Source organism: Dendrobium catenatum, unplaced genomic scaffold (genome assembly GCF_001605985.2).
Source record: "Dendrobium catenatum unplaced genomic scaffold, ASM160598v2 fragScaff_scaffold_1429, whole genome shotgun sequence".
Lineage (NCBI taxonomy): Eukaryota > Viridiplantae > Streptophyta > Magnoliopsida > Asparagales > Orchidaceae > Dendrobium > Dendrobium catenatum.
Window position 1 is genome coordinate 153983 of NW_021319891.1, and position 15351 is coordinate 169333.

A 15351-nucleotide genomic window follows, 5' to 3' on the forward strand; every position below is an offset into this window, starting at 1 on the left:
AAGGTCAGGCTGAAGTCCGACGGCGATAGGCGGCCATGCTGAAGTCCGACGGCAGTCGGAGGCCGAGCGGTGGTCCGATGAAGGTCGAGTTGAAGTCCGGCGGCTATCAGTGGCTGGGAGGTGGTCGGCAGCCGGGCGGTGGTCCGACGTAGGTTGGGCTAAAGTTCGGCAGCGGTTGGCGGCCGGGCAATGGTCCGGCGAAGGCAGTCGGCGGCCAGGCGGTGGTGCTAAAGCTCTTGAAGCTTCAGAGCTCTCCCTAATCTCCAGACAAGGTCCCCATAATGCAGAGAGTGGAGGTCTATTTATAGATTTTCATGACTGGCACACCCCGTAAATCTAGAGAAGATTTAGGGCAGGTTCAAAGTGCTCTATCGTATGGCTCACATTGATTCCTTCGATCGTAGAGAGTTTTTCAACTGTTTAGGTGCCTTAACAATATCGGAATTCGGAGATCTTGGGCTCGTTGGATTCGTCTCGCCGAGACGCTCGATTTGACTTTAAGCATGCCATATTTGGATATTGTTTCATCATCCAAATAATGCTTTAACCCTTCCTAATGTGGTCTGGGCCTCCGATTCGGACCCATTTGGGCTTGGGTTGGACCAATTTTGGTGTTGTTTGGTTCGTCTCTTTGAGATGTTCAATTTGACTATAAGTTTGCTGAAATTGAAATTCAGATGATCCCAAATTTAATTTTGAAAGTTTCCAACTTGGATATGCCTAGAGATTCATGTTTGATCAAGGCATTTTTTGAGGACGTATAAGTTATATTATTTAATGATTTATATTAAAGTGTTAGATATATAAATTAATATTATTTTGTTATATGAATTTAAATTCCTCTTAAGAATAATCACATCACAGTAAATCTACCAATTAGTATTAAAAATTAGCACAATAAACATATGCTGAATATTTTCCTATATAAAACGAAGGAATGACTGATCTCCGTCTACGCTATCTAAAGCTGTGGCCTTTTCTCGTTCCTATCGCTCGACGCTTTTGGTGATTTTTTTTATTCATCTGCTCAATTGTTAAAAAATAAGGGTTTCGAAAACGAAAGATCAGGTAAGTGTAGCCATCATCCCAACCTAATTTGAAATTTGTGAGCTTTTTAACTATTTCTTCTGAAATGATTTTAGGGTTTGTTTAGTTTTTTCTTTTGTTCTGTTCATTAATCTCTATGTCTGGTTTTATGACGCAGAATCTTTGTTTTTTCTCATCAAGATCTCTTTTTGTATTCTTTTTTATAATGAAAATCACATAAATCTCTGCAACTTGTAGTCGCTGGAGCTTTCGAGGAAGGCATCATAGGTTTTTTTTCTAATGCGTAACTATTGGATATGATTTCTGGATTTAATTATTCTCTTGAGTGCTTAAATAAAGGGAGAGGAGTTATTGAGGAAATTGATTTGGTGAAGTTGAAGATTTGATTAAAAATTTTTAGGTCTATTTTGTTTGGAGGTGGTTGGTATTCATGATTAGGGGTTGAAGATGACCGATGGGGCTGACTTCTCACATCCTTTGGTTATGTTTCAAGGCAGGTATGGGCGTAAGGAAATCGGTTCTTCTATGTTTGGCGAGGAGCCTGGGTCTACGAAGGGAATGGAGCAGATGAATGATGCGAAACCTCCTCGGCACCTTTCGGTCATTCGGCATTGTGCAAGCACAGCCCGATTGGTGGATTCTTCTGAACAAGTATGACAGCTCTAGTTTTCTCCTCTTGGAATTCTGATTGCTTGGTTTACATGGGAATTTACTCTGTTCAGTTTGTTGAATTGTACGTATGACTGATTTTTCTGTGTTAATTTTGATTTGTTTTTTCTTGTAGGATTCAGATCTGAGGCCTCTAAACTTGGCTCCGTCATTGGGCGAGCAGCATGGATTCCTGCCGGTTTTTCGGTCAGGAAGCTACTCAGATATTGGGCCAAAGCGTTACATGGAAGATGAACATATTTGCATAGATGACATACTTAGTCATCTTGGAATTGGTACTGATCTTCCAGCACCTGGTGCTTTCTATGGGGTGCGTCGCAATTTTTATATTGCTTTAAAGATTTATGTTTTGAAGAATTTATTTCACCATATGCGATTATTAACTATCAAAATTTAGGGGATTTACGTACATGCTACATAATTCTTATGTATTTTTACACCTAACATTAAAATTTATATATTTAACTTTTTAGGTTCTAAATCACATCAATAAATATGCATGAAAATGAGTACTTCATTTTAGATAAATTATTCTTATTGTTATTTTTTATGTGATTTAGAATTTAAAGTTTTATATAGATAAATATAAAAAATTACGTGTTAAGATGTGTAAATACATAAGAATTATGTGGTATGTATGTAAATCTTCCATATTTATATCGTTGCGTAGCATTTCCATGATACAAACTTGAAAACTTAAGCATCAAATCCCATTGCAGGCTCTTCTAATCTTTACATTTGATAACACAAATTTTCCATGTTTATTTAATATCATGAGTGACTGACGCAAATAGAAGCGCATTTAACAAGAGATTAATTTGCATAGGTATTTGATGGTCATGGCGGTGCAGATGCAGCTTCTTTTGTTCGCAGCAACCTGCTCAACTTCATTATTCAGGATCAGAACTTCCCTAACTCGGTGGAAAAGGCCATGAAAAGTGCATTTGTGATGACTGATCATGCATTTGCTGATTCACCTTATCTAGATTGCTCCTCTGGAACAACAGTTTTGGCTGCTCTTATATTTGGAAGGTTTGATCTATCAATAACATCTACTGCCTTTTCCTTTTTTTTAACCTGAGAAATTGATAATTCTAGTATGCCTTGATTGTTAAGAGTTATTGGAATTAGTTATTGTCATGTAAATAATAGGGCATGCGGCTAATATTTATAGAAGGAATTAATAGATTTTGTTATTGTAATGGATCCTCAGTAGTGGGGTTATTTTTATTTACTATATTTTGCTTTATCACTCTTTTCTATTGCATATATATAAGCTCTCTTACATCAACATTTTATTCAATTCAACAGTAGTTATTAAATTATATCCTTCAACTGTAGTTATTTGCTTTATTCCAAAGCATACTGTGCTCAGGAACATGACAGGACTTGATCATAACCTTCATATGGCTTTTTTGAAGCCAAATTAATGGCGAAAAGAATTCATAGAATGAGCCCCAAATAGTTGGATAATGGTAGGTTTTGTTGAAGACCACCAGCTAGGCTTTCAAGGTGTTAACTATGGCTTCGTTTGGGATGGCTTTTTTACTGCTTCTTAAAGCAATACTAAAAAACTGTTTTAAGAAGCAGTAAAAAAGCCATCCCAATGGAAGCCTATGTAAGATTATATAAAGTACCCAAACTTAGCTCATGTCATTTCATCTTGAAGATGGCTTCTTCTTGCTCTTACAAATCCTCCTGCATGTAGAACCATGCTTATTGCCAATGCTGGAGATTGCCGTGCCGTCTTAGGCAAGCGTGGAAGAGCTGTCGAACTTTCCAGAGACCACAAGCCCAATTCTAAATTTGAAAGGCTTAGAATAGAAAAACTTGGTGGAATCGTTTGTGATGGTTATCTAAATGGCCAACTTTCTGTATCTAGAGCCCTTGGAGATTGGCATATGAAGGGTCAAAAAGGCTCTTCCTGCCCCTTGAGCGCAGAGCCAGAGCTTCAGGAAACCATCTTAACTGAGGAAGACGAATTCTTGATAATGGGCTGCGATGGCCTTTGGGATGTAATGAGCAGTCAATTTGCAGTTTCCATTGTTCGAAAAGAGCTGATGGCACATAATGATCCTGAGAGATGTTCAAGACAGCTTGTTGTAGAGGCACTCAAAAGAAATACTTGTGATAATCTTACAGCCGTTGTTGTCTGCTTCTCGCCGAACCCACCACCGCGCATCGAGATCCCCAAATCCGGCATTCGGAGAAGCATTTCTTTGGAAGGATTACATCTCCTTCAGGGAGTTCTTGACAGTAATATTTGAAAAATAAAAGCATTGATGGTATTAGCTTGTTTCTTCATTTCTCTTTCATTTCTCTACTGATTGAGTTGGTAATATATGTAAAAAAATTGGGCTGTTGTCAGTTTACCAACCACTTCCAAGAATAAGCATTTGAGATCAGGTTAGAAGTGTACATTTGAGATCAGGCTATTTGCATTTATGAGGAGCACGAAGTGTTTTTCTTGTAATTCTCATGATATTTTTCAGTGACAATTGATCTTTAATGTACTTAAGATTTGATATGAAGGTTTTCTGTCTCAGTTAGAATGTGTTCCTGTTAATCTCTAGTTACGTTCATCCTTTGTGTTGCGTTTAAACATTAGTGTATCAGTGATCTGAGAAGCAATGGCATGAGCAAACTTGGCTTCAAATGAGGCTTCGTTTGGGACGACTTTTTTACCGCTTTTAAAATCAGCTTTACCAAACGAACCCTGAATCTCCCTTCTGTTTTTTTGGTTTGATAAGATGTGCTAAGTTGGGTTGTGCTTTTGTTTGTTTTTTACTATGATCTTTGAAGTCCTTTGAGACCCATTCCCTTTGTGTATAATAAGCTTAATCCATCTTTATAAAGAGCATTATGAGTAATTTCTAGTTAATTATTCTGTAAAAATGAAGGCAACTGTCATGTAAATGAACTTCGAAGAAATTTGCAATTGACTTTTTGCAACAGTAAGGGTGGTGGCACTAAAGTGCCATTAATATTATGGTTGTTGTACTATTTAGAGGAACTTCAAATTTTGACATGCATTGCTTGCCTAATTTCTATAATTATTTATTTTTCATGAAATTTTATGTCGTATGGTTTGGTAAATACTAAATACTCAATTAGGGCTATGAATTATGATTGATCCTTTCATGATTTAAAGTTAATCGGTATAAAAATATTCATTTTAATCTCAATTTGGGCTAAATGAAAGTGTTAGATTATTATGATATGATTTAGATTTAATTAGAGTAAAAAATACCATTTTTATATTTTATTAATAATAACAAATTATGTCAAAATATTTCATTAAGATATATTTAATTTTTTTGAAATTTATTTTAAAATAAATATTAATTTTATTATATTTATTTTAAAATAATTTAAAATTCATCTTATATTCTGATAGTTATTTTTTTCTTTATTAATTTTCTCCATTTAGCACTGGTGATAAAGGATTATCTAAAATATAATTCCAAAAAAAAAAGTCTAAAATTCCTATTCGCACGTGACAATAAAATGTCTGACAAAGTTTCCACCTCAAAAACGTTATTAAAATTTCAGGTGAGGCTACTTTAAATATTAAGAAACAAGTGATCCGGTCCTGATTAGGACGCCTAACTAATGCAAATTGATGGCAGTAAAGGAGGTTGTTGCAGAAATATTTAAATATATTTTCTCTCTATTTTGTGCACTGATAGATAAATTATTATTTTTTGTAAATATAAATCTTTTTATTATAAGGAGCAAATTGTATTATTTTGTTCGTAAGATTACTCAACAAGCATGACCCTGAAAGTCTTACCTGCTTTCCTTTCTATTTGTCTTTATTTTTTCTATGCTCCTTTTGTTTAGGAATACTTGTTTTTTAGTCCTTTTTTAGGTTTTTTATTTTTTATTTTTTTTGGCTAATAGTATACCACACATGTGACATCTTTTTCTTATTGTTGTAACTCCTTTCCATGTTAATAAAATTGAGCTTTTGCCACGACATCATTGAGCGAACTCATCCTTGACTCACAACCATGGACTAGCCATTTGCCCCCTAAGAATTCCCCATTCATTCCTAGAGACACGCTTTCATATACTTGCCTTACTTCTCATAGAGTCGCCCAAAGCATTCGCCATTGCAGACTCGCCTAACAAACATGCCAAAGGGTCACATCATAGGTAGAGAGCCATGTATACACCACCCAGCCCAGTTCACGTGTCTGCATCGGCTTATACTTGTCACATAATGTATTCTATTTTCATTTTATTCTGGATGTAGCCTTTCATGTAGCCCTCCTAACTTTATAAAAATGGGGTGAAGAGGTATATTTTAGACTACATGTTAACTGTACTATTCATAGAGACATTATAACTTTTCACTTGCTCTCCATCTTTACTCTTTTCCCCACTTTAAGAAATTCATTCATAGAGTAGTCGAGTATCAGTGTCACATAACATCCTTCGTTCATTAAATCCTCGACCACAATTTAGTGTGTGTTGTTATGTCTGTTACCAAACATTGTCCATTCTTATAAGAAACTTGAGTTAAAACCTAGAGATGTTTAGAAAATAATTGTATACTACTACATCAATATGCATGACAAACGAGTATATACATATAAATAAGAAAGTGAGTAAGCAAAAATTTCTTCTTTCAATTCTTTAGATATATTTGCAATTACATATGGTAGGAAATAAGATAAAAGAAATGAAGGGGGAACATCAATCATGGGTTCCGCTTTCTGAAAGTCCATGAAGGTTGTGGGGGTGAATTGGGTATTTAAAAACTTCTTTAGGGAATAAGAAATTCCTTAAAAACTTTTCAAATCCACACACAATAAGCGATACAACGAATATGAAAATAAGAAAATTTCACAATAAAAAAATAAATCAGAGTTTTCAACCACACATAGAATTGCAAAAAAATAATAAAGTATAAAAAACAATCAGAATGAACACACCAAAATTATAGTGGTTAAATCAACCTGACCTACGTCCACTAACCAGAACCTCCCACTCCAAGTATTACATTAAACCTTAGTGACTCTCTTTTAACCCCCACAATTAGGCGGAGAAGTCCTTATAAAATCACTTTCACCTCACCAAAGAGAACTTCTTTTTTTTTCCAAAACTTCCCTCAAGATAAATCTTAATTATGATGGTACTAAGGTGCAAGCTTGTCGGAGCAACTATGTGAAACCCCCTCAACACTCCCTTGAACCACAAGGATCTTCTCCCTATCAAACTCCACCCTTTCCTCTCTACCTTTCAAGGCACTCTCATTATATTTTCTCTAGAAGAAAAATAACTCTATGCATGTCAAATACACTTACTAAGTCTTTGGAGAAAGCTTATATAGTGGTTTTGATTAAGAAATTAATGATCTTTAATCCATATTAGCATAGTCAAACACTCGATTAAATTCCATTTTGATCCTTTGGGGTCAAATGTGATTCTTTCTTGAGTTTGACTACGTAGTAAGGATAAAGTTAAAGTTTTGTAATCTGAACTAATTAGTGAATGATATTCTCTCCTTTTGAGATGGTATATCGTTCTTAATGTCGTGTTCGATTCCAAAACTAAAATTCAACTTTTTAACTTTCCCAAAGAAAATTAATACTTTTTCAAAACTATATTTTTCGATCAAACAACCCCATATGATAATCTCAATATTTATTAATTTACGGAACGAGTCATAAGAAGATGGAGACTAATTATGAGTTATAAAGAGTTGTAGTGATTGATCAGCATGATTAAAAAGGAGTAATAAAGAGTACACTGATTGGGAGTCAAAAGAGGCAACTAATCTGGGGTCATAAGGGTAGAAGCAAGATATAAGGTATCCTCATATAAATATTTGATATAATAGTGATTATTGATTACTGATACTAATTACTTTTATTGATACTTATTACAGATACTGATACTAACTACTGTTACTGATATTATACGGACCTTAACCTTATAGACAATAATTTTGTTACTACTTACAGTTATTGAAATAGATATTGATGCTATTGGATAATTATATAACTACTAGACTAATGAGAATGATTGAATGATATGACTAAATAAAATTGATTGAAAGATAAAGATAAAATGATTGATTGATCAATATAATGAGATGTGATATATAATAAAAATGATCAATTGACACATGTGATCAGTACATATAGCTTATATTAATGCATTGATTTCCTTAAAGAATTTATAACATATTATTCCTTTTTTTCCTTGTATTTATTTTAGTTGTAAGATTTTAGCTATTTGTAGAGCTTTCTTGCTCATTACATAGTTTTATATGATTTTAGGTAAAGGTAAGGGCCCTATAGCATGAGGCTAGGCAGTAATGTGTTTTAGTTTTATTTTATGTTTTACAGTTATATGTATTCTTTTATAGCCACTATGGCTATTATATATATTATTTTGGACTTTAGAGACAGAATGTAAATACTGACTATATAAATATGAATTATATTTATTTGAATTTATTTAATATGATTGATCATCTATGGATGTTAAATGGATTTGGTTGTAAATAACTATTAGTTATTATAGAAAAATATAAGAAAGAACTAAATAAATTAAAAGATAATAAGAGAAGAAATTCCTCTACTTCAGATACCTGGATGTGACTACTTCCTTGGTGCACACGATACAACACCGCAACATTGCATGCTACCCAATGAGTTAATGTAAAATAGATCCTTCAATGCTGCGATGTCATTTTCTTGTATTGTAGTGCCATCAGTATCGTTGTGCTTACCAACCCAATGCTGTAGTGCTACTTGTTGAATTATATTTTTATATTTTTTTTAAATAAATTCACTTTAAATTTTATGTCATTACAATCTCTCCACCATAAAAATATATTATCCTTGATATTTTTATACCATTCTAAGAGAGTATGCTTAAAATAAACCCAAATATATAATATTTCAAATCAAATCAGTTCAAAAATTAAAAATCTATATATAAAATCACATCAAAATTAATTATAAAATTTCATTGGAAATGTTAACATGTAAAAATAAAATAAAATATACCAATCATATCATCAAGCACTTTAGAATGCTCTTTCACTAGTTCTAACTGTCTACTTCCAATTTCAACATGTCCTTGCACATTTCTAGGCAACGAACATTCTGTCATTCTATACCCAAAATCATCACACATAAAATATTGTCTTATCACCCTATAATAAAGTCTTGTATTCTTCTCCTATACCATATATTGCAAAGTATTCTCAACATGTGCTTTTATAATCTTCTTAGCCCTTTTCTTACTACTTTCACCTGTTTTTTTTATAGTCGTGACTAGACTATTTTGCAAATTTATCACTAATCATCTAAGCGTTCATATCAACAAACTTCATCATATTCTTATACTTTACCTAAAGTGCATTAGTAATGGGTTCATTCTTCTTTTATTTTTCTTTTGAATACATTTTTCTTGATCAATAAATAAATCTAAAATATTAAATAAATCTTTTTAAAATAAAGCAAATCTATAACATATTTAATTAATAAATCAATAGGTAAAATATGCCAAATAATGTGATCAATACTACCAAATTCTACCTGCTCAATATCAATCATGTAGCTCTAGTTACAATCTAATTCTTTTAATACTATTAATATAATACTACTTTTGTGATATCCAAGAATATAAATTGGAATAATTATATATCTTTCTATCTTTATACATCAGTAAGTGTTCGTGGGATTCAATAAGCCATAAAATAAAATAAAATAAAATAAAATTATTCACTATATATTTATATGTCTAACCATTTTCCAATATACATATATATAATAACCAACAACAACTACAAAACAACATATAAAATCAAAGTGAGAATTAAAACCTAAGTTATCACCCATTGATTAGCCTCACTTTGCAGGCTCCTTACCCTTGGTTATTGAGAGCATAGTCTAATAAGTAACCAAAAAATACCACTAAATACAAACCCTTGCCTGAAAGCATGTAAATAACATATAATAAGAGCATAGTCTAATAAGTAACCAAAAAATACCACTAAATTTAATGCAAGACAAAAAATCAACATGCCAGTTTTAATTCAAGTCAATATCAATCAAAATACCACTACATCTAATTTTGGATTTAGATGGTTAGGAGTGGCTTATCCATGTCATTAATAATCAAAGAGATGATTATTGATGATTGGATGGGATTTGGAAGAATATTGAATGTTGATTGGGAATTGATTAAATGTTGATTGGTGATTGATTGAATGTTAATTAGGAATTCGATTAGAAGGTGGAGTTGAGTTTGGTGGGGATTGAATTGGGTCTTACCTAGGACCTAAATGATTAGGAAGTTGTCACTTTCTAATCATTAGGTCACCAAGAAGAAATCCAAGTGGGTCTTGGTGACCTCATACAAAAATGAGGTAAAAATACAATCTATATTTCATTGCACAACATGCCAAATCATGTATTCTATAGATTTTTTTGGTTTTAAATAATCTTTGAAGTCTTGGAATCAAGGAGAGTATTAAACAATTATAGCAGGCTTCAATTGAACTTTCTTTTGTTATGCAATATTGCTCTATTGATTTGGAGCACATCTTGATACTCCAAATGCTTCACATGCATTCTAACTAGACTTATATCCCCAAAATAATATGCAATCATTAAGGCATGCATGTATCTTTGTATAACCAAGATCAAAAGCCTTAATTAATTTTTTAACTTCATATGTAGTTCCAGGCAATGAAGTCCCTTTAGGAAAAACTTTACTTAATAACTCTAATAACATATCAAACAATCTTACAATCCAAGAGTTTGGAAATTTTAAATGTAATATGAATTATATCTTTGAAAATGTCCTACATCCCGGTATAATTTTGCTCCTACATCTTCTAACAACTCTGAGTGTTTTTCATTTTCTTTAGTTGAATATTGAGTAAGATTTATATTATGATCAATTAAGTGAATTGAGTCATTGATTGGAGCATATATATATGTTAACAATCCTTCAATGCCGTATATATATGGTTGCTCGATTTAAATAGTTTGTGATTTAAATTATATGTACTACCAACACATCATTTCGTACACCTCTAACATCAACATGATGATCATCCCCATATCAATTCCAAACAGTGTATCCCATAAAGAATCCATTGGAGATAATGTGTTCTTTGACATATTAAATGAAATTATTTGTTGATTCATGATTTTCATGAACATAATATTTTTCCTAATTATTAATAGGGCCACATTATTTCAAGGAAAGGTCGTGATTGTTCTCTAAAAAATAGTTCCGTATTATCAAACACTGCGACGGAGTAGACATTTCAGCGTCTAGATGCTAGTTCACTTTCAGGCATCGTAGTGCTACACTTTCAAGCGTCGTAGTGCCAGATGCCTTTTTTTGTTTTTTTTATATAAATAAATGTTTGGTTCTTTTTATAAGAGGATTTCAATCACTTGCATAAAATTTATTATTTTCGATGTGCTTCTCTACTACCATCTTAGAGTAAAATCTATGAGATGACAGGGATGTATAAGATTCAATCTTTGGTAGTGTTTAGTCTATTTTTTATTGAAGCAACTCTGAAAGTGAAAGAAGAAGGGGTGTAGAGGAGAAACTTTGATCCTACTTGGTGATAAGATTACACTATTTTTCTTGTACTTTGATTCTTCTATGATATTATGAAAATAAATTTGATTGTCATTTATTCTGTCTAGCTAAATGTCTTATTTTGGATTGATGACGTGAAGAGCATATTGAAGTACTAATGAAGACTCCTATTTTTTAAAGATTTAATTATGTTTTCAATTATATCCCATTCTTCATTTAGTGCACATAGTGGTCATTTGTGTAGTTAAAATCTAGTATAATGTATAACATCGATAGAGGAATGCAAGAATAATTAGAAATATTGAGATAAAATGTTGGCATACCTAGAAAATATATTCGAATATTATAGATTCTTAAGGAGATATTATAACTTTTGAATGTCAGCATATATCATTTTTATCCCTATAAGCATGATAGAGATATAGGGATGTACATGCACTAAATCACATCTACATTTAAGAGTTTCATTAGGAACAATATGATATTTGAATTCATCAATTCAAAATATTTTATTATAAACTATTTTACTATTTTTTTCAAATGATGGAAATTCCAAAAATATCATTTTTAATTTAGTAGGATAAATTATACATTGAAAGTAAGTAGTAATAGTTTTGTTGCAAGTAAGCATAACACTTTATCATGGGTTTGACACTCTAATTAATCACTTTATTACTTGATTCAGCACGTATATTTAAGTAAATTTAAGTAGGGTTTCATTGTTAACATATCAAATAAAAACATAAGCATTACTCAACATTGACAAGCACAAACATTCAATACACAGTTTATAACAAAGCCTTGCTTGCCTACACGCACATGTTCACACACATCCCACATCACATCCTTAATTATAATGTCATCAATCCTCACCTCGACCCCAATAGTGAAATCATCTTTTAAGTGGAATAATAAGCCATACTTTCTAATAATCTACACAATGTGTATGGTTCTACAATGGGGGAAATTGCCTAAAAACCCTTGTAATAACACCTCTACACAATGTGTATAATTCTACAATGTGGGGAAATTGCCTAAAGATCATATTATTTTAATTTTTTAGTGGGAAAAATTGTCTAAAGACTCATGTAATAAATAGTAAAAAAAGATGGAGGGGAACAAATTACCTAAAAATTCATATATTAAACACTTTTTTATTTTTTTAGGGGGGAGGAGCTCAATTGCCCCCAGGCACCTAGGGGTTCTGTCCCTATCAATGAGGCTTTGTCAAACACCATAATTGATGAAAGAGTACAAGCAACATATTAAAAAAATAAAAGAAAAGAAATAGGCGGACCACTCAACCATTCCTCTATTTTTCATTAATAGGCATACAAATGACTTGGCAGCATAAAGACTTGTAAATTTGCCATATAAATGTATTGGTGGATTGAAATAAGGAGAAAAAGACCTGTAATTTAGGTAGGAAGTTACTTTAGTCATGCATGCAGCTCTTATTCCCTATCGTTGTAGTGTATGAACTATGCACCCATCTTTTGTAACATGTAAGACCATATAACTTCCAGGTATAGATATTTAATATTCTCAAAGGTTGTTGTCCCGTAAAACTCTCCATCTTATTATAAATTATTTGATTCATCAAAATGATCTCTATTATTGTCAGGCATCATGATATATTTATCAGCTTAACAAGCAGCTTGTAATGTGGCAAAGAGTATTAGATTGTAAATATTAATATAAATGACGTAAGTATGAGCCACATTGACTTTAATCTTTTTCTTAGGATAGAAATGATATAAATATTGGTCGTAAAGGTCAATATAAAGCCCCTTCATGATAGATTTATTTTTTACTTTCTCATATGTTTTAGTCTTAATTTTATCTACTTTTATGGATTCTTGAACATAAGGCTTTTTTTACTCTTTAAGAGTAAACAAGGAAACTCAAATCTCTCCCTCAACCTATGCAAAGCAAAATTTTGTTGTTCACACTTCACACTAGTGAGAAGGTAGTGCTTATGCTATTTAAGAGAGAGAGAGAGAGAGAGAGAGAGAGAGAGAGAGAGTGCGTGTGTGTGTTACATTTTTTATGGTTTTAAAAAGAAAAAAATATTATTATTGTTATAACTCAAATAATTATTATTTTTGTAACGAAAATACTTATTTCTATTTTATCAGAAATAATTATTATTATAACAGAAATACTTATTTCTTATTTAATGACATGATTTGAAAATATTTAAATTAGTTATCATAAAGTTTGTAATTAAAATGGTCTTCTTTTCATGGCCTATATAAGGCCTTCGTGGTTATGATGAAAATATAACAACAATTTTTCTCTTCATCATTCACTCCACGATACATATATTTAGATTAAATATCTGCATCTTTGTTCATGCTTCCTGTTGTGATAAGTGTAGATCACCGCTAAGAGTCCACTGAATTCTGGGAGTTAGACCGCTATATACTTTTGCACCTGTGAGGAGTGAAAATCTAACTTTAATAATTGTGCTTCCCATGCCTCGGTCTATTTATTTGATAAATCTTCTAAAATTTGTAATGGTCTTATATCTCTTATACATTTTTTTACAACAATCTTAAAGTTAGGTCTTATGGATACTATAATGGTTAGCGCGGTCAGAATAATTCCTAACTTAATAAAAATTGAGCCTTTCTCAGAACATAATTTTAATAGATGGCAAGCAAAGGTTATGTTTATCATTGATATTGCTAAAATTGAGCATGTACTTACTTCATTGCCACCTTTTATGGGAATGAAAAATTATGATACCATTTTAGCTTATTGGAATAATGCAAATAAGATTTGTAAGACAATTATTCTTTCTACTTTATCAAATGAGTTATTTGATATCTACTATAAAATTGAGTATGCTTCTGAAATTTGAAAAATATTAGAGAAAAAATATGTGCTAAAAAATGCAAGAACCAAGAAGTACATTGTAGGAAATTTCTTATCCTTTCATATGAATGACTTTAAGGAAATTTTTATTCAGATATATGATTTTTATATTCTTATTAGCGAGCTTATATGAATGAAGTAATTAACTTACCATAATCTTTTGTCACTGCATCCTTGATTTAGAAACTTCTTGAATATTGGAAGGAATCACTACAGGAAAAACGCTGAAAACCGGCGTAATACCGACGGTCCATAAACCGCCGGTATTTGACATTTTTCCTGTAGTGAATATAAAAATATGATGAAGCATAAGCATGAGGATATGAGTTTAGAGCATGTTATTATTGATATTAGAATTGAAGAGACTAATCAGAAAAGACTGATTTAGAAAGGGCCAAAGATTTTACTTTTAATGCAAATTTGATACATAAGTGGAATAAGAATAGAGAAAGTTTTAAAAAACCATTCTACAAACAAAAACAAGGAAATAAAATTTTCTAAGTCAAAGAAATTGAACAAAAGAAGAAAAGTGCTTGTTTTGTTTGTGGAAAACTAGGTCATTTTGCTAGACAATGCAGACACAGAAAATTGAACGACCAATCAAAACCAAAGATGTTATTATTGTTGTATTCGTAGAAGTTCATCTTGTTGAAGGAAAAGCATGGGTCATAGATTTTAGAGCCACTCGTCATATATGTGAAAAATAAAAATTTATTCTCCTTCTATACTAGTCTTGGTGAAGAAGAAGAACAAGTTTTCATGGGAGATTCTATTGTTGCAAATGTTGTTGGAAAAGGAAATATTAACATCAAGAAAAAATCTTACACTCTCTAATGTCTTACATGTTCCACAAATTAGATATAATTTAGTTTCTATCTCCTTACTTGGAAAAGCTGTTGTTAAAGTTATTTTTAAGAGTGATAAAGTAGTATTAAAAAATTAAAAACTTTGTGGGAAAAGGTTATGTGAGCAATGGTCTATTCATATTAAATGTTATCAATGCTATTTTATAAAATTTCTTCTTCTTCTTGTTCTTCTTCTTTTGCTTACTTGAGTGTATGGATTTATGGCATAGTAGATTGGACATGTTAATTTTTCTTATATTAAGAAAATGCATGAATTAGGAATGCCACAAAATTTAACTATTTCTAATTTTACAAGTGTCCT

General features: G+C 31.8%; 1 protein-coding gene across 3 annotated transcripts; it reads left to right on the top strand.

The window, feature by feature from the left end:
• Nucleotides 1-917: 917 nt before the first annotated feature.
• LOC110111869 (probable protein phosphatase 2C 27) lies at nt 918-4265 on the top strand. Of its 3 annotated transcripts, none has more exons than XM_020843913.2 (5): nt 918-1068; nt 1541-1698; nt 1832-2026; nt 2543-2748; nt 3425-4265. In XM_020843913.2, exons 2-5 carry the CDS (start codon nt 1573-1575, stop codon nt 3981-3983), a joined length of 1086 nt encoding a protein of 361 aa, XP_020699572.1. In that variant the 5' UTR covers nt 918-1068; nt 1541-1572; the 3' UTR covers nt 3984-4265. The 3 variants fall into 3 exon arrangements, with proteins under 3 accessions (XP_020699572.1, XP_020699573.1, XP_020699571.1); XM_020843914.2 differs by having other exon boundaries at nt 925-1068; nt 1545-1698; XM_020843912.2 differs by lacking the exon at nt 918-1068 and having other exon boundaries at nt 1084-1698.
• The last annotated feature ends 11086 nt before the right edge of the window (nt 4266-15351 follow it).